Raw genomic sequence first — 24,562 nt, 5'->3', positions numbered from 1 at the left:
ATGAGACTTATTGTTTGCGAAAGAAATCTGTACGAACACATTTCGAGGATACACGCCCTATGGCGGCGGCGCTCTTATGCACCTTATACATACATATGTGCACAAACATACATACACATGCACAAAAAGGTACAGAAAGACATATAACGATGTTTCTATGTATGTAGTATATACACACGCGCGTAACACGCAAGCACAAACACTCGCACATATTAATACCCTTCACCTTTTCCTTGTCTTAATTGAAAGCATTCCAAAAAAAAATGCGTATAAAGTATTATTGAAGATTAAAAAGGATATCATACCCCCAGCAACAGCCGCCGCGACAATCAACCAGCAATGTGTCCGTTGCAATAAGACAGACGAAAAAAACTTGTATTGCTGGAATTTCCACTTTGGCAATTTTTTTGTTGTTTGCTTCTTCTTCGATATGCACCTATTCCTATCTATATAAAAGTTCCATTCCATGGACAGACGAACGTCTCTCCTGCGCTAAAGCAGTCACAGCGTTAAATTCACAAGAAGAAAAAAAAGGAATTAAAAACTAAAAAAAAAAAACAATAAAAGGTTGAAAAATAGATGCCGACAAGTTCAAGTCTTCGCGGCGGCGAAAAAACACGTTAAATTGAAATGTGCCTCGAAACTGCACAGCAATAAAGCAAGCAGCTAGCAAAACGAAAACTTGTATTGGCTTTGCTACCTTGCAGGCGGTTGCCAATGCCATGTCGCTGTTGCTGCATGTGACGCGTTGCTGCGTCTAAAAATGCACTTTTTCCGCGATGTGCAGGCGCTTTGTGCCGGCGACTGTTGCTATGCCTGCAATACACACTGCATCAATGTTTGTTGCTACAGCGGCGGATGCTGTTGTCGTCCATCTCATACAACAATTCAAAACGAGATTGCTCCCAATCAACTGCCACCAAAGTGTAGCTCAGCCAAAGCGCGGTAGTTGTAGGCCGGCATTTTAAGACGACCAACAACCAACCCGCCATTGAACATTACGTGTCCACTGATTGTTGCTTACATTCACTCGCACTTAGGTATGTACATACATATGTATAGTATATGCAGTTTTTAGTGTTGTATTGGTGTTGTTGGCATGCCTTTATGCTCGCAAGGCGTTTGGCGGCGCTTTTGCGTACGTCGCTACCTTAGCTTTCTTATGGACCAAGTAATTTTAGCCAACAGCAAACGCAACGAAATGCAGCTTACCGGCGCACTGCGCTTTTTCGAGATTTTTTTCTCGCCCATACATACATATGTACATAGATGCAAGCGTGTGCGCGCGCTTTTTAACGACCTTTTCGGCTACATTGGCTTCTTTTGGCATGACCGGGAATGCCAGTTATTGCTAGTGATTTCGAAACGTGTTGGCATCGGTTGTGTATCTTTGTTTATGCAGTCGTCATATTTTCCACATTTAACTAGGTTTTTTATACATACAATGTGCAAGTAACTCGCATTCCAAATTTATTTTTAGATATTAACGCAGCAACTATTATTATATTCTGTATTAATAGCTATGATTTGATCACAAATAAACGGACATTTCTATTTCAGTTAACGTTTATTAATTGAATTGGTTTGGGTGCGTTAAATGATTGGTTCTGTTTAATAAGCGTTTGCGTTAATAGCATTTTATGTATGTATATTAATCAGCTGCGGCCGATAGCCCATGATGCTAGTGCTGCGTATTTTCTTAAGTTTGTATAATAATTGTATTATTATGTAAGCTTTTATAAAATAAAAAAAAATAAAAAAAATTAATCAGCTGTTTTTATATTTTTTGTAAATAATGAAATAAAACATAATTTTATTTGGTATAGTATTTTTGTTGATTATTAATTATATTAATTATTATATATTAATTAAATTAATTTATAATTATATTTTAATTAAACTAATTTAATTTTAATTATTAACTAATTTAGTAATTACTATTTTGTTATTTTAATTACTTAATTTACCAAACAGAAATTGTAAAAGAAATTAGGTAGTAAATCATGTATAAAATACTTGAGAGCACTGCTAATTGTTGATTTTTTGAAAGCTCGTCAAATTGTAATACAAATATTGCCAACAAATTGTCCACATAAATATTTTGTTTTGTATTTGATATTAAAACTAAACTATCTAAATCTGTGATCAAATTGTTGCTTTGTCTGCGAAATTTTTCTAAAAATAAGAAAATTTCTTAAGACTTTGATCAGTTTAGAACTTTTGACGAAAAAAGTCGCTAGTATAAAAAATTGTATGCTTTTTAACTTACTGTTAACGCTAACAAAGTCTAGCCAGGAAGAACTACTGTTGTAAACTCCTCTATAACCGAGTAAGCGGTGTCTACGCCAACAGTGGAAGAAGTAGAATCGGTAACCAAAATTTTAAACCCGGTATTTCTCGAAGCGCTGTTAACAGTATCGGAGAGATTTCTCTTCAACGGCAGGACCGATCGTCCTGGAACTTTTCGCATGACCTTCTTAGATACATATATTTGTCTGTACTTTTTTTGAGTAGCCGTCATTTTATCAAAACTCAAAATTCTGCCTAGTCCTTCTATTATTGCCTATATTCATCTATTGTAAAAAAATGCTTTTGGTTATTGATTTTGCCTTAATTTTAAGCAGAAAACCTTTCCTCGCCGGTAAACACCTTTTTTGTAGGTTCTTGTAAAGAAAGGCGCTGGGGCCAAGGGAATTCACCAAACAACAGTTTTCGTAGGTTCTTGTGGAGATAGGCTGTGAGATCATGGGAATTCAAAATTGCCGATTATTAATGAACTTTTTTTATTTTTATCTTTTTATTTATTGCATAAGATGTCTTCAGAGAAAAACCCTTTTTTTGTGATTGCAAGTCGCTGTACTATAATTTAAAAAATATAGTATTTTTTCAAAAAATAAAAATAAAATAATAATAATAATAATAATAGAAAAACCAACAAATATAAGATGGCACATTTTATATTCAATTGACTTTAAGATTGCAGGCTTTATGTGTTTATTTTATTTATTTATAAATGTGAAAAAAATAATACAATTATTTTTTACACGAAATAAGGAGCACTGGCTTTATGTGTTTAATATGCAGTAATATCCTTAAACCGACATATATTTGTGTATGATGTATGTGTGTACATCTAAAACAACCATTTAGCTTTTGCGCACGTTGCTGTATAGCCAAATTCGAGCCTACACTTCAATATACGCACATACTTTATGCGATGCCCCTACATCAGTGTACCATTATGCGATGCCTCTCCATCGGGCTCTGCAATGCTGAATGGTTGACCGGCTGTCGTTTGCAGCTAGCAGCAGCGGCAGCCGCAGTCAGCCAAAGGCAACAAGGCACTAGACGCAACAGAATGGCTGAAGGAGCATTCTTTAAGTGCTATAACTTCGCACTGTTGAATGTGTAAACGAATGTGCAAGTGGAAAGAAGAGTACACAATGCATAAGGTTATGGCAGGAGGACAGCAGCCGAAATCGACCAAAGCAAATGAAAGACAGGGCGAAATTTAATAGTGCTCGCATATGTATGTATGTATGTATGTATATTGGTGGCCTGTTGAACGTGCGTGCAATGCGAGTGCCTTTGTGAGTGGAGCGAAGGTTCTACCAAAAAGCTTGAGGGCGGCAATAGTTGGTGGTGGAAGCTGTGCTGTGTATGTGTGTGGAACAATAGCACGCAAACAGCGCGCAATGTCATTATCTTCTCCAGCGTTTACTAACAGCGCTACCTTGTAGAGCGCAAAGGCAGTCGGAGGCAAAGAATTAAGTAAAAAAAAAAATAAAATAAAGAAAACAGCAAATAAAAGAGTCAAGCCAACACAATGGCTAGCAAGCGACTTGTAGTGGCAACAACAATTTTTAATGCCTCATTGTCAGCAGCATCAGATCGGACAGGCGACTTCAATGAAATGTAAGCAAAAAAAAAGAAAAAGAAAATTTTTTTTGCACATTCTTTCTTGGCCATATTTTCGTTGCTCCATTGGCCCGTTCAGTGTTCGATCTCAACGAAAAATAAATTCGAAAAAAGCATGCTTAGTAACAATTATTTTAAACTAAGCCTACGCAATCAGACCAAACCAGAGCGCTGCTGTCTGAGTTTAGGTGATCAGTCTGTTTGTTGTTGTTGCGCTGCGAACTACAAGCTGTGTGAGAAATGTAAAGAATAGCAAACAAATATATTTCGAGCGAAACTTAATGTGATGACATTACTTTTGCACAAGCTGTCGCACTGCAAAGCCAGCCTCCAAGCCGCTTATGCTTATGCTCTCTACCTACAAAATATCAACTTTCTTGGGTCGTCAGCACCTTCTGTTGCCCATTACGCCGATACTTTCAATTTATCACACTGCACGTCTGGCAGCAATAGAGTTCATTTCTCTTTCGACTCCCTCACTCACTACTCCACACCATTCTATTTAAAACGTTATCTCCCCACCGGCCGCACTATTTTCGTCTACTTTTGTCTCTATATAAAAAATAATGCCTATATATACATACATACATATGTATATTATATATTCCTGGTTAGTTTCTGAGCGTTGCGTAGACAGTAAAGGTCGCAAATGAGTTGTAGAGAAGGTGAAAAAGTAAGTTTGTGTTGTGTCTTTCTATGGATGTGTCTATGTGTGTGTGTACCGAAAAAAATGTTAAGCTCGTTTTTTGCGCAAATTCGTATGCTTTTGCATAATTTTATTTTTTTTTTTACTTTCTTAAATTTTGTGCGCTGCTAACGCTTATGGTAAACTCGAATTCGTAGCACGAAGTGGTAAACTCCTCGGGCCAATTTTTTTTAATTTGATTTCAACTATGCTCTTCTCAATGTGTATTGTTCTTGTTCACTATGCTTATGCGCCCACACATATTCTTTTTTTTTTTCCTTTGTTGCATTAGCATGAGTTGCCGGTTTGCTCTCCTGTGAGCTGATATGAGCTGCTGGTACGCATGCGTTTGCCTAGTCCGCGCGCGTAGTGAGTGTTGCTGCTGTGGAGCTGCTGCTTTTGCTGCTACTCGGGGCCACTCTGCTGGTGATACAAATGTGTAAAGTGAACCATGACCATGCCAAAGAATGAAAAATTACAGCACAGCACAGTACGAATCGCAATCAAGCGAACAGGAACTACGCAATACTTGCCATGACAGCAGCCACAGCCGCAGCCAAAGCAGTCAATGTTAGCACAAGTTACAGTGAAATCTCCAAAAATATTGCAAATAAAGGAAATTGTATTTTTTTTCCATTGTTCTTGCTCTTGGCAATTTTGCTCCGGGTCGTTCGCCAATTTTTACTATTATTTTTTATACAAATGTTTGCATGTATGTAGACACCGGACTCCTGGTACATTCGTACATTGCTCCAGCGCCCAATTTTCATGATTGGAAAATAGTTGTCTACTGCTTCGAGCTCCCCGTTTTATGGTAGTACCGCCAGGAATTGTTGTGTTGGTGCGCATACACGTATGCAAGGTGTTTAACGTGGCCGATACTTTTGTACCTCTTTGCTTTTGCTGGCACATTTTTTTTTGCCCGCCATTTATATTCGTACATGAATATAGAAATCAGGTTTTTGAGTATTTTTTTTGTCGTTACGTGCTTAAAATAGAATTCAGTCATCGAAGATTAATCGCATGTAGCGGCTGGGTTAATAATTTAATCTACATGGAAGTGTGGCGTAGAAGTTTGTAGAGTTCGTTGTTGCGAATTTTGTAAGTTGAAATATTTTCGGATCAAAGAGTAGAAAAAAAAATATATAATATATATTTTGTAAGTTGAAATATTTTTAGACCATTTCACCAAGTACAAAAAATAAAATAAAATAATTTCTTATATTATTGAGCGTAATTTACTTTTTCAATTTCTTATGTTTATTAAACAAAGCCTAAATGTTTACGTTTTTCATACACTTATTAAACGAATTGCTTAAATATGTATAATATAAATTAAAGCATAATTTCAATTATGTTTATGTTAGAAAAATATAAATATCGCCCTCATATTATTTCAACTTCATTGAAAAATTGTAGACGAGCTTGACTCCCTAAAATTTCACGCCTATACTGCAAAAGGAGTAAACGTGCTAACAGCGTACAAAAAAAGAAGAACACATATAAAATTTATTGAATTTTAAAAAATTGGTGTGGGTTGGGGTTTGGGAGCCCAAGCTATTTTCAAGTTTCGTCGTGTTAGCATTTTTTGTTTCAAATGTTTCATTGTTATCTCTTTCGAAAGAAATATAATCTCTGTACATATTGCTGATGGTTGGCCACTGATGATAAAAAACGTTGGCTTCGGCTGCACCGAAGCTATAATACCCTTTACAGGTGCTTTTCGTTAGCATAAATGGGTTTAAAAATATCTTTATCTTGATTTAGATAAGAAAGTTTGTATGGAGGCTAGAGGCTATAGTTCTCCGATTTGAACAATTTCTTCGGTTATTGTACTTTTGCCTTGGACCGTAAACTGTGTTAAATTTTGTGAAGATATATATTGTCAAATTAACCAGTTTTTCATACAAGGGAAATTATTTGATAGCTCCCTTTGTATGGTAGCCATATACTCTGGAGGTCCGATACCGGCGGTTCTCACAAATGAGCAACTTCTTGAGGAGTAAAAGATGTGTGCAAAATCTCAGATCGATATCTTAAAAAAATATATATGAAGTTACATATATAAACTATTTTTAATATTCCACAATAACTTATATTATTTTTAATTAACTAATGAATTATTATTTTCTCATCTATTTTCAGCATTGCAACCTGAGTATGTATTTTACAAATACGGCGGGACTGACAAAGTTTCGCTACAATTACAGTTAGAAAAGTTGGACGTAACGTAAAATATTGCAAATAAACTTTATAGCCTCAGTATCAATGGATTATAAATATTAACCTGGCTGGTTTTAGTTATGCTGTAGTTATTTTTTTTTATTGAAAAAATCAATGTAAGCAATATTAAAATTGTTTAATTATATATTTTTTATTATTGTTTACCAATGTCATTAGCGAAGTTCTGTCAGTTCCCCCTTAACGGCTTTCAAAATTAATGCCTTCATTGTGTAATACCTAATGATTGCATTGAAAATGAGTTTAGTCAACAAACATGATGCTAACTGCAGATATATTTAATAACAGTAACCACAACAACACAACGTAGAGCGACAACAGCATCGGCGCTGATACTGACGCTGACGGCAAATGCAGACGACATGCCGTTGTCGACAATTATGCAGCAACAACCATAAGGCATATTACGAACATTAGTCATAGGCCAGCAAAATACCAAAGAAGGCAACGGCACGGCACGGCACGGCAGAAGAAAAAAAAAACGTCAAACAACCACATACCTTGATAAGTATTAGAAGCGTTAAGCGTAATTTGGTGAGAAGCAAGGAAGACGACACCGTCGCAAACACAACCCGCTAACATGTCCGCTTCGCTAATGCCTTTGTCTGAGTCGCAAAAAGTGGATGGCAATGGAGATGGTGGCGCTCGTGAGTTCGTCGAAGGTTGGACACTTGCGCAAACACTTGGCGAGGGTGCCTACGGCGAGTGAGTAGATACTTTGTTGTATTTTCGTTATTAGTTGTGCTTTAAATTAATATATATTTTTTGTTTGTTTTACGATTTTACAGTTAAAAACTGAAAGTATGCTAGTTGGCAAGTTAATGGCGTTTAATTAGTAAAAGTGGGGTTAAATACGTTTGTAGCGCACTTCATGACTGTTGAAGAACGTATTTCGAGCATTTCAAGCATAAATGCTGCACAATTTCCGTACCAAAATAGTGTGTTAATAATGTTTGTACATTTTATTTCGAAAAAATACGAAAAATTGCACACTTCTGCGCATGTCCGCATTTCGCATGCAACTCTTGTAATTTACTGAATCAATTTCGGTACATATTTTACTCCCATTTATTGGAGTGTAAGTGCATAAATGAGTGTATGTGGTTTTAAATTCGGTTTACACTTGGCATTTCATTGAAATATTTGCAAAATATTTTTGCAAGACTCATTAGATATTTATTAAAGAAAAATGCTTACTTTAACCAAAAAAAGATCATAAATTGACTGCTCAATTCTGCATAGTTAGTTCTTGATATTCGTTATGAAATTCAACATTTGCAACCCCCACGCAATAAGCGCAACAAAAGTAAAATAATGAAAACAAACGCTTATATGCTTTGCCAGTTTTGTTGGTATGTTATTGGTACCATCGAGCAGGGATTATACGACGTGCGAGCAGCAGCGTCAGAGCCCACAACTCTCGGAGAGTTGTAGTAACAATTCGTGTTTAGCATGTCAGTCGGTCGTGGACCTGCGGTGTGCTGCTTTGCGACACCACACATCGTTATGTAGCCAGTAAAAAATTCGCAGCTGTCCGTCCGCATATCCAGTCTTACACTTTAATGCATACCAACTGGGTTCATACGGCGCTCCAATCGAATTCTATTGTCTAATATTTTATTTGGGAGCACTTTTTCATACATACATACTCATAAGTATGTACCTGCATTTGTGTGTGTGTGTGTGTGCGTGCGTATGTCTACACATCTTTGTGGCTTTAGCGCTCTTCTAACTCGTTTATTTTTTTCTTCTCGTCTTTTTCGCAGAGTGAAATTGTTGATTAATCGTCAAACCGGCGAAGCTGTTGCCATGAAAATGGTTGATCTGAAAAAGCATCCGGATGCTATGCTCTCTGTACGCAAAGAAGTTTGCATACAAAAATTGCTACAAGATAAACACATTCTGCGCTATTTCGGCAAGCGTTCGCACGATGATGTCGAGTACTTGTTTTTGGAGTATGCAGCCGGCGGTGAATTATTCGACAGAATTGGTAAGTAAATTGAAAAGTGTTGATGGCTGATTAATTGCTTTTTGCATATGCATACATAAAGATATATGTACATACATATATACCACAAATGTTTGTATATACCGATTATAAATTAGTTAGGTCTGCAAATTCGCTTGTACGCAATTAATAATACATATTTTCTTTTGTTCCTCTATATGCAAAAGCAAATATTAATTAGTATCAATTAAAGTCGCTATAATTTTGTTTTATTAATCAACATCCTAATATGGCAATGTTTCAGCAGAAATGATTCAAGTTTCTTTAGAAAACTTTACTTGTGATATATGTATATTTGATGCATAGTTTATGTGTATACGCCTGTGTAAAAACTGTGACTAATCTGCATCGGTTTATTGGTGTTATTTAAATAGTGAAAGATACACAAGTTTAATAATTAGTAAAGGAGACATATTTATTTACAATTCATATGTGACTGCAGATCATTAGCGCTAATTGCAAACTCAATTGTATACTGAAAACTGTTTTTATGGTGAAAATGGCAAAATGTGATATTTTGCGCCTGAAAGTATGCTAATATCTGTTCTACAAAGTGCAGAATCGTCTTACTTTTCATTTTGAAGCATAGACTTCTATTTGGAAATTTAATTTTCCAAACTATTTCGAATTTATGCGCCTGAAAGTAGGCTAACCTCGGTGTTAAAACATTTTCAAGCATTTTATTCGTCTTTTATATATTGAATGAACTTCGTTTGGAAATTATTTCGGTGATTGCATTTTTCCACCTTTTATATTTCTCATAATTTTCCAAATATATTCGACAATTATGCACCTGAAAGTAGGCTAACATCAGCTCTGCAAAATATAGACTTGTCCTTCTATTTATAATATTTAGTGTTATAAAAATATTCGTTTGTTAATTTTTCATTATTTTCAAAATATTTCGTACTTATGCGCCTGGAAATATCCTAACGTCGTTCTAAATAAATATATATTTCTCTTACTACTTTTGATGTACTATTATTATAAATTAAATTGGAGGTTAAAGTTTTTTAATTAATTTTAAATGTCTCATAATTTTCCCAAATACTTACCACATATGCGCCTGGTAGTATGCTATCATAAACTAAATCTACTACTTCTTTACTTGTCGTAATCCTCCTCCTTTTAAATAATATAATTTTTTTTTTGTGGTTTTCAAAATTGTTATTATTTATTTATTCGGCGCATTAATATTTTTTTTTACTAATATACATATGTACATATAAAGAAAGCATTTTTTTTTTAATTTTTCAAATACAAATTCGATTAATTTCGTTAAAGTTCATGAATTATTTATTAATTCGGTCTAGTACTCAATATTTAGCACAATTTTAGTTTCATGAAATAATAATCTACCATCAAAATATTACCCAGATAATTCCAAAATTGTCCACAGAAATTAAAAAAAAAATGGTTTAAGATCGAGTAAAATTGTTTATATTTTTTATTGCATTTATTTAGTATCTTATTTTTTATTTTTAATAATTCATTAATACTTTTCTCCTTCTGTTCAAAGAAGTACCCTCCACTTATAATTTCTTCATTGCCACTGTTATTGTTGTAGTTCGTAATAAAAAAAAAAAATATTTTTGATGAACGCCATCGATTTGACAGATCTTGATTTGATAAAAATCTGAAATAAAGGGTGTATCAAAAAAAAAAAAAAATGTCGTGATGTTAAACCGTTCCAACCACAGTCGGCCAATTTATGATGACCCAGTGCAGCATTTCAGCTGGAATTTTGGCTATAGTGCATTGAATGTTGTCTTTGAGCTCCTCGAGCTTTCCTCGTTTATTGGTGTAAACCTTTGATTTAACATACCCACAGAGTGCCATGTTCATGTTTAGATCTGATACATGAGGCGGAGCACCGTCTTGTTAGAAATAGTGATCGTCAGCGTCGATATCATCATATTTCAGGTTAAATACGATCAATATGGTGTTATATCGATGATAAGGGCACTTCCTGTGACATTTAGAAATAAATAAGATGCGATTTTGGCGCCATACCACAATCCACGCAAAGCGGACAATTATTGGGGATGTAATGGGCGTCATCTGCGATGATCTTCGAAGAACGTGAATTTTAATAATAATCTTGGACAACTTTGAAGTGTTGTACCAAAGTGAAACGTGATTTGATGAAATTCAAACCTTACTAACATACTAACAAAATTTGGCACCCGTTACCATGACTGTTGCCTCAATGTAACCGGAACGGGCCCGGATCTTTTATCCGGTCAAAGACTGTCAACTTGGTAGAATTCTGCCGCTACAACAACAACAAGTTGTCAAAATCACTTTTATCTCTCCTACGACAGTCGGGTCTAAGTAACCGGAACGGACTCGGATTTTTATCCGGGCAAGGACTGCCAACCTTTCCTCGCAATTACTTCAGGAATGTTTTCTGACGCTACAACAATAACAAAAACACCTTTTTGGTAGACTGTATGTACGACTATTATGAGAACGTAAGAGTTTCGTGACACTCATCTCTTTGTTCCTCTGGGAAGAATTTGAACCACTACTACAATTTTTTTTTATTTTGAATGGATAATACTTTTTTACAAAATTATTTTCCACTTGATTTATGTTATAAATTAAATTTGCTTTATGTATATGCATATGTATTGGGGTGCCTAAAAAATTGCTTATTTTTTCATACTTTGAAAAATTGGGTTCCAGATACCACAAAAAATCTCTCACAGTAGTATCAGTATCTAAAATTTGAAAAAAATATTTCGTATATTTGTTAAAAATTCAGTTTCTACAAAAATGGCCTGCTTTATTTTTTTTTCGTAAACCTCAACATTCTAAAGTTAATAAATATTAAATTTTTCTTATATTAAGGCATAATTCCGCATGAATTTTATAACTCATTATGTATTCGAAAAAAACGTTCGCTCTTCGAAAAAAGTGTTACGAGCGCAATTATTTATATTTCTTACATTTTTTTAATAATAATTTAATCAATTGTGCTCAATTGAATTCTCATTAAGCTATATTTAAATTATGAATGTCCCTTAATTACTATGGACTTAAAGCAAAAATAACAGCGTTGCTATTTTTGTGCACCATACAACTGTAATTATAACTGTGCTTCTGCAATATTTGTGAACAAACATTTATATTTACAAAATGCTATCTTTTTCATATACCATATACATATACATATATGCATATAAATAAGACACATTATATGTATTTGAGTAACTAGTCATTTCATCTACAGCTTATTATTCGACTAGATTTTTTTTATTATGCTATCACATAAATATATGCAAACATATTATATGTTGTCTGTGTTGATTGCCATTCTATAATACCTAGAGCCACTATTTTCGCCCAACCTATTAACTATAGTGTATAAATGCAAATTAAGAGGACGTATACGAGCAGTAGGCAGTGTGAGGGTATCCATTATAATGACGACTACTGTCGCTAGCGTACGCTATCCTCGAATGCTATGCACCAGGAGTCGCATTCTGCACGGGCGCTGCCTTCAGCTCGCCTCGTGGAAGCTTGTTGGTATTGTTCGCTGGCGAGCGATAGGGTTGAGATTGGTTGGCCAGATTGGTATTGGGATTGGGAATGCATTGCTGCTTCGCTGGCTGGCTGGCAGTGCGCGTCTATTGTTTGATTATATGTAGGCTTATTTTTTATGATTATTTACAGCAATGGCGTGTTGGCGTACTGGCGTGCGGCGTGTTTGGTTTGTGTGTGCAACATCCTGATGTATATTCATCAGTGACTATTGTTACAAGCACCGTGGTTTGTTAGTTATGAGTAGTTTTTATGGTTAGTTGCCATCAAGGAGGAGGAGCATATTGAAAAAGGCAATATTAAAAAGTTAAACAAAGCTTAGAAAAGAAAGTACTACTAATGCCTGCTATGAAGGTGGTCTTAATTGCTAATTTTTGTTATTAAAATTTTAGATTTTTTTTTTCGTATTTGCCTTGGAAATGTGTGTATTTGTAGAGCACATTCGTGGGCTTTGATTGAATTTTAAAGGAACGATGCGCAAAAACCCATTAGTTTTAGTTTTTTTCAATATTAGGATATTTATATTATAAAGTATACAAATATATCAGATGTAGATTCTATTATCTTCACTAGCACTATCTTGACACAAAAGTGCCCGGAAATTGAAAATAAAATATTTGATTGTTATTCGATATTTATTTTGTCGCCTTCAAAGTAATCCCTAGCAGATGTAATACACTTATGTCAACGATTTTTCCAGTCCTCGAAACATATTTCATGAGCACTTTTTGGCATGACCTTCAGCGAATTTGGTTTTATCTTGTCGATCGACCGAAAATAAATTCCACGCAGCGGAAATTTGATCGATGGTATTCATTGCCTTTTTTTCTTTATAGGGGGAGCCTGATTTAGAAGCTCCAAAAATTCAATTTTTTTTTGCTTAAATCTCTTTAAAAATAATCTAAGAATATGTCCTCAAAGTTTTAGATGAGATGATGATTTGAAATATTTTCGAAGCTAGAAGGAAAACAGTGACCGAGCGTCTAGCAGATATATGAGCGATTGGGCAGAAAGCGAAAACTTTGACACGCGATTTCTCGGTTTTTCATTTTTACGATTAAAACATATGAATCTCTTTGATTTTTTTGCTTCCGATAGAAATTGCGACCTGCATCCTGCCCGCCGTCCGACAAATGCACATGCGAGATGCATCGGGCGATTGCTTCCCAAAGGCGGAATAACAAAGATTTCGTATCCAAAAAAAATTTGTGAATGATGCTTAAACATATAACTATAAAGCCTAGAAATTTCGCTTTAATCAATTATTTCTTTCCTTCCCAAAAAAAATCCCCAAAAAATCGATTTTTTGAAGCCTTTAAACCAGGCTCCCCCCTTAATCTCGGTCACAATCGTACACTTAAAAAAAAAAATCAGATTTAAGGCTTTATAGCACTCGTAGGCTTGTGTTTTTGATAAAATTGAATCACCGTAAGCATTTTCCAACATTCGGAACGATTCCGCATACGAACTTTGGTTAGAAATACATAATTTGAGACAAATTCTTTGTTCGATATTTTTATCCATTGAGAAAATCGCAACTCACAACTGAGGTGCACCGATTTAATCAGCTGCAATTCTTTACATTAACTCCGTATTAACCATATTCGTTTCCACCTGTAAGTCAGGAATATTTGTTGTTTGCAGATCACCATGAGGTTCTCCACAAAAAAATTGTCTGGTGATGAGGAAAAGTCTTTTTTTTAATGCAACAAAAATAAAATTATGTAGTCGCATTTAATACCAAAAATCCAAAACCGTTTTAATATGATGTTATAGCTTAGTATTCTTGGTTAAGCCAGTATATTTGCATTATGCCAGTTGTATGTTCGATTCGCCACTTTGGTTCCGAGGCAATTTTAAACAAAAAATCTTAATATTATTAAATATTTTCAATCGTTTTTCTAAAGCATGTGTAATTTGACACAACAAATTTCATCTAGGTGTATTGAATTACATTTTTATTCTGCATATACCATGCAGATATCTGCAAATGTACTTGCCAATCATGATTCTATTCAGTTGTCCATTTATTTCGCATTTACTTGTTGACTATGCATTTAAATGAAAATTAGTTTTCAATCTGACAATCATTCACTTCGTACAATCGTATGCAATTTACATTGATCCAGCTATTTTGTTGAAGAATTACACTATCCTTCCTTGTGCCATTGTGGCATAAATAGATATAGATGTACATATGTGGGTATTTATTGATGGAATATTCGTTAGAATAGAAAATATACTATTACTATTGCATATTCATAAGTTTAATTGAATTTGATTGAATGCTAAAATAATATAATGTAGAGTAGAAGCAACAGTAACAACAAAGATGTAATGCGACAAATATAAAAATTTCTTTCACTATACTATATCAGCTGTAAATTTGTTAAAATAGTTCTTTGAATTTTGAAGTCAATTAAAGGCTGATCCATTTAGAGGTTGCCTACTTAAAAAAGAAAAAAACACAACTTCAACACAAAGACAACACTTCAAATTTAATGGGGAATGTTAATTATCGTTCGAAAGAACATTATTTTGGATTTATTTTTTAAAGATTGATGATCCATCCGTTGAGTCCAATTTTCGATAACTCATTCTAGCATTTCGACTGATAACTGGCGAATGACAAGCGTGATGTTTTGCTCTAACGCCTTAATCGAAGGGAATCGAAAAGTCTAATGGTGTGATGTCTGCTCACCGAAGTGCTCTCTCTATAAATCCATTGATTGATGCGAAGTGTTGGAATAGAAGAAGTGGAAATGTTGCCGAGATCACGGGCTTCAATTTCAGGCATCAAATAATCGTTCTCACTGGCGTAATTTTTGAAGAAATATGATTCGATAAGTTCGCCGGACCACAAACCACAAAAAACCGTTTTTTTCCTGGATGAAATGACAGCTCTTGAATTTCTTCAGGTTGCTCAACAATCTTTGATAGATTAAAAACCCAGGTTCGTTGCCGTAACTTAGAATCGACTGTTGTGAGAGCAGATATCAGCTTAGCTCTACATATTCGCCTTTTGGCTTATAGTGTATATAAATATTTCCATATCGTTTTTCTCACACAAACATATATACATATATGTACATATATACAAATTTTAAAATTTACTGACTTATAAACTTTTACAGCATCATTTTATATTTGGTGCTCGACTTTGCATTTGCATATGTCCATATATTATTTTCTTCGACTTTATTGATTACGTTCCTTAGGCCAATTTCGATTCTAGCAAATTTATTCTCAGCTCTTTACATGTGTGTATGTGTATGTGAGCATTTTATGGCTTATGAATTTCTTTCGAATGCATAACCTATAAGTTATTCGTTCGTTGAATCGTAAATTCTTGCTCATATGACCTCCACATGAGTTTAAGCGCCTAAAGGCTGTAAAATTACTGTAATATTTTACACAAACCAATAAGGCTTAGCTAATGACAACAAAAAGTGAGTTATAGAGTTGAAGAGTAATTGTGTAGAGTGTGTAAATTTTGGATTTTATATTTACTGCTGCTTGCTAATATGTGGCGTACATACTTCTTTAGAGAAACATATTAACCTACAAAATATTGTTAAATGAGAAAAATTATAAAATGTTAATATACATAAATACATATATAAGTATTAACATACAAAACGCAAAATATTTCAGTATTCATCAATATTTATTTTGTGGGCTTCTAAGTAATTATGCTAACGATTTTTCCAGCCCTCTAAATACTTTTAGCGAATTTTTTTTTTACCTCTTCGATCGACTGAAAACGGGTTTCACAGAACGGCAATTTCAGTTTATGGAACGAGAAAAAATCACGCGGTCCCAACTCTGGTGAATACAGTGTTTGATCGATGGTATTCATTGCTTTTTTTGGCTTTAAATTCGGTCATAATCGTGGCTCGATGCATTGGTGCATTATCGACGTGTAAAATACATGAATTGTTCTTCAATAAATCGGTCTGTTTTCAATTGATATTTTCACGCTAACGCCACAATGCGGCCAAATAGAGCTCTTTATTGACCATCTGTCCTTCCGAAACAAATTCATGTTGCACCAAACCACGAATATCGAAAAAAAAAAACAATGAGCATCATCTTGATTTTTAAGCGGTTATGGCGTGGTTTCTTGGTTTCGTCTCGTTTTTTCTCTCCATTCCGATGATTGTTGACTTCTTTGCAATTCCAACTCACACTTCTTTTTTTGACAAGTAATATTCACGAAATTTTGCAGAGATATTGTTCAAGGAGGCGCTACAATCTCCGAATATATTTTTCGGATCGGACCACTATAGCATATAGCTGTCAAACAGGAGTTTTATTTGAGAAATAATCTTTATGAAATTCGGCGTAGATTATTATCCAAAGCAACGCTACAATCTCCGAATATATTTTTCGGATCGGACCACTATAATTGCTGTCATACAAACTGGCTGAGCCAAATAAAGTTAGACATTTTTATACACATTTGTGCTACAAAAAAGCAACTTTGAAGGGTGTTATAGCTTCGGTGCAACCGCAGCAAACTTTTTCTTTGGTTTTTTCTTTCATATTATTTTCTTTAAAAAAATCACATTTAGTAATTTGCATTTATTGACAATAAACTATAATCTCCACCAAAAAGTACTTTGGCGCTTCAAACAAGAGCACTTCTGTTAGCAACTCACCATAATTGCTTTCTTCAAACTATGCATACAATTAATTAAACATTTAAGAAAGCATTTTGTACAAAATGAACCATTTGCATACTTGTTAGTATTCAAAATGTAGCTCCACACATATATAACTACGTGATTTGGCTTACTTTGGACGCACATGTAGATAGTAATTTGTATTATACACATTCCAAGCAAATACTCTTTACTTTGACTGCTTGAAATCCGTAAACCCTGCGCGCTACACGTTTATTACCTTGCCATAACTGCTATCACAACTGTTGCTATGCACCCCAATATATGTAAGTATGTACATATGTTTGCTGCTTTATTTATATTGTTGTTGTTGTTGTCGATATACAACTTTAACGCTCGTTTTATGGCGGTCGTTCGTGTGAATGACTTTCAATGATCAGCAGATGCATTATAAGGCGCGCACATTTCACTACAAGATTGTATACATATGTATGAGTGTATGTGTTCACATATCTAAAAGCATATGTAAGTATATGGGTGTGTTCTCTGCTTTACAAATACCATTGACTTGTCTTCAAGCGCAGATTTACATTTGCTGCGAAAAGCAGTGATATACATAAATATGTACATACGTATGTCCTGCCCTGTGAAGCATCCTTAGCAAACGTTACTTTGTAAAATATTTTGCCATTTGCATTTGCATTTGTGTATGTGCCATGTGTGCGCATGTGTGTGCGTTTGCCTCTATTTATGTATTTGTTGGTGGAAAATACTTATTCTCAACAACCATCAATCGACCGGCCAAGTCACCATCAACGCCGTCGCCGACTGCATTCTCGGCTTTCTGCCGCCTCCTACGTACGCTCACTCACTCACATTTGCCATATTCCTCCTAAGTGCACTTACAGATGCATTTCTCGGCGGTCGAGTACGTTGTGAGTACACAGTTTGTTGTTTCCACTTCCACTACCTACTACTGGGTACATACACACAAACACGTACAACATATACTTTCATTGGCTCTCGTAGGTACCCTATTGGTTTGTCTACAGGTAAATCAGCGTATTGAAAATGTGGCCATAAATGTTCGTTAAAAAGTCCTTTACCCACACATACGCACACACATAAAGCATCTTTGCCTTTGCATGCAACTGTGTGTCCGTGTGTGCGCTTAAGTATACCTTGACAATCAGCATTATTTTGCGCCCTCTTTACCTTTTGTTTTCACTACTGTCCCATTAACTGCATTCGTTTTTTTCCTTCTTCCTATTTTTTACCTGTTTACTCTATTGAATAATTTTGTTTTTCTTTGCTTGGCTTTGAAAACAACCACTTTTCATACTAAACGCTTATGGAGCTATGTGTGTCTATGTGTGCCGATATGTTTGTGTCCTTTTAGTGATTCACTTGTCCAATTGCTGCAGCAAGTTGCAAGAAACTGCTAAAATAAAAAACCGTCCGTAGGCATCCCATAAATCAGAATGTGCAACGTCATCCACAAAGTGAGCCAGCACAATTATTTACAACGAAGCAGAGATTGCAAATGTTAATTTGTTGTAATTATGTACAGTTAGCGACTGCTTTTATGTTCATATATTATGTATTTGTATTTCCACTTATATATACTTGATGATTTAATAATTTCTGTTTCATGGTTTATATTCATCCTCAAGCAGGGAAAAAATTAAAAAGAAAAAATTGAGAAAAAAAAAATTAACCACAAACATATGTACTTTAAGTTATTATTATTGCTTTCATAATATAATAATGTAGCAGGAGAATCGTAAATTTATTGCTGCTACCTAGGTCATTGCACCAACTCGATTCCAGATTAGAAATTACTTGCTAACGACTTGGATTAGCTATTTTATAAGAAATATTACTTAATTATTAATTAATTATAATTCAAAGTTGACTTTTATACTCTGAGCAGTTTGTTTTTAAAATGCCACGAAGTTTGCTATACCCAAAAAAAATGAAACGAATAAAATCAATTTATAGTAGATCACCGTATCGAGCTGAGTCGGCTACCATGTATATACGCGAAGGACTAGCTTCCGGTTTTGAGATATCGAACTGAAAWTTTAGACACGTTCGTTTCTCCTCAAAAAGCTGCTCATATGACAGAAGCGCCAATATGACACGACTATAAACAAACTGAACGGTCGAAATCCAGTGCTTGTATGGAAAACTTCTACATTTGAAAAGGTAACTTCACGAAATTCGGCATAAGTTATTGTTCAAGGCAACACTAGAGTCTCCGAAAAAATAATTCTAATCGGACTATTATAGCAGCTATGCCATACAAATTGATTGATAAAATCAAAATAAGAATTTTGTATACCCTTTGAAGTTATAAGAAATGCACTTATGAAGGATATTATTGCTTTGCAGATATTACCTTGTACTTGTAAAATTATTCCTAATTCTTACATGCGTTGGTACCGTTTCCACGACTGTCAGGTGTACGTAAACAGAATGGAAACGAATTTCTGTTGACCAAAGACGAGCAACTCGGTATCATTTTAGCCAATAATTTGTGGAATTATTTCTGAGGCTGCAACAATAACAACAACGTGCTTTTCAACAGTTTTGTTTTCATATTAAAAATTAAATGATTTATTAGAATTTTTTATTGCTTCAAACATACACTATTAACATAGAAATTCTGAAATTTGTGGAAAAAATATTTTCAACTCGGCTATGGCGACGCCATTACCGGTGACCCCTTCGAAAAAGATACGTCCTCCAAGTCCCAGGTGTTTTAGCTAGTATTTTTTGGAATAATGTATTTTTGTGTTTACTTGAAGACTTGATTCGATATAAAAGTAAATTTTCTGAATCGGTTTCGTGAATATTGTCGAAGAAAGGTGAGGGGAGGCTGGCCTTATTGAGGACAAAGAGATCACTAGATCTCTTGCGATCGATCTTGGGACCATTGTCGAAAAACCTCTTTCGAAATTTGGTTTCCCTTCCATTGTTACGGATATTTTCGACTTTTATAATTTCATAGATTCCACCGATATCAAACCCAGCTTTAAATCTGATTTTAAAATTTCATAAAATGTCTTAGAATTTTCTCCTGAAAAAAAAAACTAGTGTGGGGCATTTACTAGTTCTTTCTGAAATGTTGAAATTTAAAATTTGATTTGAAGATACTTTTCCAGCGTCACTATAATGCCTACTGGGTTACCTACAAATGCGTTTTATGCAACTTAGTGATTTTTAATGATTTATGTATGTTTTTCACAGCTGCCTTCCATGCGCACACACATTGATTTATCCCTACAATGTCCTTTAATGTATTGTACGGCTACCTGGTAATTTGTCGTTTGTATGCATGCAGTTGTTGTAATTCAATCCGCCTTTTCCAATTTTTAAATCACTGGTTATTGTTTTACATGCGCTCGCCACTAGCCTTAACGTACATTCCATTATACAATCTGTTAGTTTTCGGATCGTCTCTGCCTTTCTACCTCTTTATCTTCTGTTTTAGCCATTTTACCTACGAATATTTTATATTTTTTTCACATTTCAGCTGTATGGTGGAAGTTGCAATTCATCCTCAGTCTGTTTACCGCCGCCTAACACTTGTAAGTGTGTGTGTTTACACAAATCTGAAACTACCTGCTAATTTTTCTATGCTGACCCCTGACACACGCAGTCTCATAGCTGTAGCTATCAGTGCTTCGGCATCACTTCTCACTCCGCAACCTCAGTTGACCGGAGAAAGTCATTCGAACACGTTCTTAAATCTACAGTAATGTTGTATTACTCTCTAAGCTGTTGTTCTAAACTTAAAATATTATTCGAAATTAATAGCACTTGTTATATTCGAAAAATCGATCTTTACCGGTTTCGTGGAAAGAATATATTTTTAAATATACAATGCCGTGCGGATTCTTGACTTCTTTGCGCAATTTTAAAACGCGTGTTGTAAATAGAAATAAAGATGTGTCGGCATTTACAAATCAGAATTTTCTTTTTCGATCAACGCCTTCGTATCTGCAATATTTGCAATATCTCTTCGCTTTCCAATAAATATTGAGGTAAGATGTCCTTTTCAATAATGTTTGCCAAAAAGACTCGCCTACCAAGGCTGTGCCAGAAATTTTACCTGTGCCCAAAATTGACACGAAGTCATTCTTCCTTGGCGACTATGTTCGGGATTAAAAGAAAAGTATTTAAATTGATTTTTTACATGAAAAAAAACAAGAATATTTATTATCGGCTAAAATATTAAGTGTTTCAAGTTCAATCCTTTGAAGAAGGTTCTAACTTTTTTTTTAGTATTTGGAAAAAAATTCCCGCAAAACATTTATATAGTATATATATATTTATTTATTTTAAATAGTACAAATATATTTCTATACTTTCATAACAATGCACCTCGAATTCCAAATAGTGTAAATTTTTGAGGTTAGATTTAAAATTTTTACCATTTTGTGTTAAAACCTAGTATTCAACATGTTGAAAATGTAAACTCTGTTCCATTAGGCGCTGCCAACTGAATTTATTTTCATATTTTATAATACTTTTATTATTTAGTTCTATTAATTTAGTTTTAAGTTGAGTGAATTTCTTATTTTTAATATAATATATTATTTGATTTGGTTACCAAAAAAACGACAATTATATTAAACTACAAAAAAATAATATTTTCTTAAGCTACAATATAAATCACATTTATTTTCATCTCTTTCAGAACCTGATGTTGGCATGGCACAACATGAAGCCCAAAGATATTTCTTGCAGCTGCTTTCCGGCGTACAATATTTGCATCAACATGGCATAGCGCATCGTGACTTGAAGCCGGAAAACCTTTTGCTGGACGAACATGATAATATTAAAATATCGGATTTCGGCATGGCGACAATGTTTAGGTATTAGGTACAACAATTTTTATTTTATTTTTTTTGTAATTAGCATATTTATGCCTTGAACAGGGTATATATTTATGTTTACCACGAAATTTTTAAAAGAAATTTTAAGAAGGAAACGTCGGAGATAAAGTATATATTTATTCTTCTTGATCGGCGTAGACACCGCTTACGCGGTTATAGCTGAGTTTACGACACCGCGCCAGTCGTTCTTCCTTTCGTTCTTTTTTTTCGCTGCTTGTGTATACATACATATAATATATGTATAAAAGGTCAGTGCGACTAGTGTGAGTCGATTTAATCAAGTTCGTCTATCGATTTGTATATTCGCGAAATAATCTCTTAGTTTTTGAGAAATCAATCCGATATTAAGTCAGATCAAATATTTGTGCTGAAAACACAATCAAATCGAAGCAGCTGATCATGCACAACATTGTTGATCATGTCAAGTACCGACCTGCATCAACTGATTTGATGCAACACGAACAATCTATGATCAAGTAAATATACGTGGACGTGGCCGTCTTCAGTACAGCTTCAGTTTAGTTCATATCAGCTTAAAGCGACGGTTGATTCAATTGAACTGATCACTTACTCGATTCCAATCGTGTGACGCACTATACCATTATAGCATATAAAGTCAAACAAAGTGACTGATCAAAACCAAAATAAAGATCTTTTTATACCCTTTTACGCTATAACAATTGCTCAAGTGAAGGGTATTGTAGCTTCGGTGCAGTCTAAGTTAACGTTTGTTTCTTTTTATTTACCTATGCTTCTAATACATTTTCAATCCACTTTGCATTTTCGAAATTTACAGTTAGCACAATATAATATTTATTTCTTACTAATATTTACAATAAATTCCACTTAATCGGCTTACGTGCAGAATTTCACTAAAATCAATTACACATTTTCGCTTTTCACTATTTTTCTCCAAACACACAGATACAAAGGCAAAGAACGCTTACTGGACACCCGCTGCGGCACTTTACCATATGTAGCGCCTGAAGTACTTATAAAACCCTACCACGCACAACCCGCCGATATCTGGTCCTGCGGGATTATACTGGTCACCATGCTGGCTGGTGGTGAGTAATGCATTTAAAATATTATATAATAAAAATAAGCCGCTACATAGAATTTTTTTAACTAACACCAAAGAAAAACCGCACCAAGTTAGTTCGTGCGCTTAAAATTCGCGCAATGCAACTGTATTTTATAGCACAACACGTTCCAAGCACACAAACAACACACAATTTTGATTAGAATGCATGTATTTGTTTTGTTTTTGTTGTTATTTTATATTGTATATAGATTATGGCGCTTACATGCATCGCACATATCGAAAAAACTGTTCACATGTTTCGTCTATTCCCTTGCCTACTGGCACACGCCTGGCCGCAACAGGGTGTCTCGTGTCATAAAACGCCCACACATCCTGCGAAAGAAATTCAGAATTCCATGCTGCACACACACAACCACATATAAATATGCGCTTATTTTTTTATGACGCTCATGCATCGCTGGGTGACACGCCCAGCTAGCGCCGTGCTCCACTATGTAGATATATATTTTATCCGGATGCATGTGTTATATTCATAATGCCACACACACACACTCGTGCGCTTTAGTAACAATATCCGTCCAACTCGTTATTCGTCACATCCGCGCATCCTCATCAATCAAGTCGAACATATTTCATTATTTGCCTCGGTTGCACTTGCCATACGTGCCGTTTTATTTTATATATACCAATTTTTTGTGTGAATTTTCATACGCCGCCTTTATTATCGCCTGCAGTGCGGCTTGCGTTTTTTGTTCTGTATTTTTTTTTTGCGTTTTTCTTACCCATATTCGTCGTATTAAATTGTCGTTTTGTCGTGTGAAAAAAGTTTCTACATATTTGTGTCATATTATTCGGGCCGAAATTCCGTTTTAAAGCGACGCTCATGCAGGGTTTATGTACCTGTCTGTTTAAAAAATTGTTTTAGAAAAAAAAGTTGCACCATTAAACTCATCATCAATCAATCAATCAATCGACAAATCAATCGTCCAACCAGCCAATCAATCTCTCAAATCATTTTTGCTGTGTCTTTGGTATTCTAGCTGTAGATTCTTAAATATGCTATCATCTAAAGCTTTTATACCAAAGCTCCAGCTTAAATTGCTTGCTGCACATTTTTTCGTTGTTTTGTTGCTACTTGTTTGTTTCGCTCGCTACTTCCTTACGTTTTTGTCTCGTTCGTAATTGTTTGAATGCTCGGTTTCGTTTTTTATGATCATTTTACCGTTATTCGTTATTTTTTATTAAATTTTGTTTGCTCGTCTGGTTTGAGTTTTGCTTTAGTATATTTTTTTGTGTGAAATGTGTTGCGTTAAAATTTTGTCTGTTTTGTTTTATATTGTCCCACTGTGCGCTAATGTTTTTATTTAGTTTTGCAAAATTATTTTTCGAATTTATTAAATGTAATTTTGCCACAGTTGCGTTTGGCTTGCCACACTTGCTTTTATTGTTTGCTTAAAAATTGAGAGAAATTTAATTCTGGACGTTTGTTTACCATTACATATGTATTAGTAGTGTTAAAAATGTTAAAAAGCTAAAGAAGAAAATTTTCGTAATATTATATTCAAAAATTTATTTTAACTAAAAAATAAT

At 34.5% G+C, this 24,562-nt stretch overlaps 1 protein-coding gene across 4 annotated transcripts in view; it reads left to right on the top strand.

Annotated features, from left to right (window-relative positions):
* The window catches only part of LOC108972258 (serine/threonine-protein kinase grp), a 40,066-nt gene that overhangs the window by 10,946 nt on the left and 4,558 nt on the right, over window positions 1–24,562 (top strand). For all 4 annotated transcript variants that reach the window (XM_018938801.1, XM_018938804.1, XM_018938803.1 and 1 more), the window contains 5 exons: window positions 6,749–6,761; window positions 7,133–7,549; window positions 8,611–8,834; window positions 21,729–21,906; window positions 22,852–22,994. In XM_018938801.1, coding sequence (XP_018794346.1) covers window positions 7,425–7,549; window positions 8,611–8,834; window positions 21,729–21,906; window positions 22,852–22,994 — 670 coding nt within the window. In that variant the 5' untranslated portion in view covers window positions 6,749–6,761; window positions 7,133–7,424. The remainder of the gene's footprint in view (window positions 1–6,748; window positions 6,762–7,132; window positions 7,550–8,610; window positions 8,835–21,728; window positions 21,907–22,851; window positions 22,995–24,562) is intronic.

The sequence above is a fragment of the Bactrocera latifrons genome, unplaced genomic scaffold, assembly GCF_001853355.1.
Source record: "Bactrocera latifrons isolate USDA-ARS-PBARC rearing strain unplaced genomic scaffold, ASM185335v1 scaffold_39, whole genome shotgun sequence".
NCBI lineage: Eukaryota > Metazoa > Arthropoda > Insecta > Diptera > Tephritidae > Bactrocera > Bactrocera latifrons.
The sequence above is the reverse complement of the archived record's forward strand: the minus strand, read 5'-3'. Positions and strand labels throughout refer to the sequence as shown.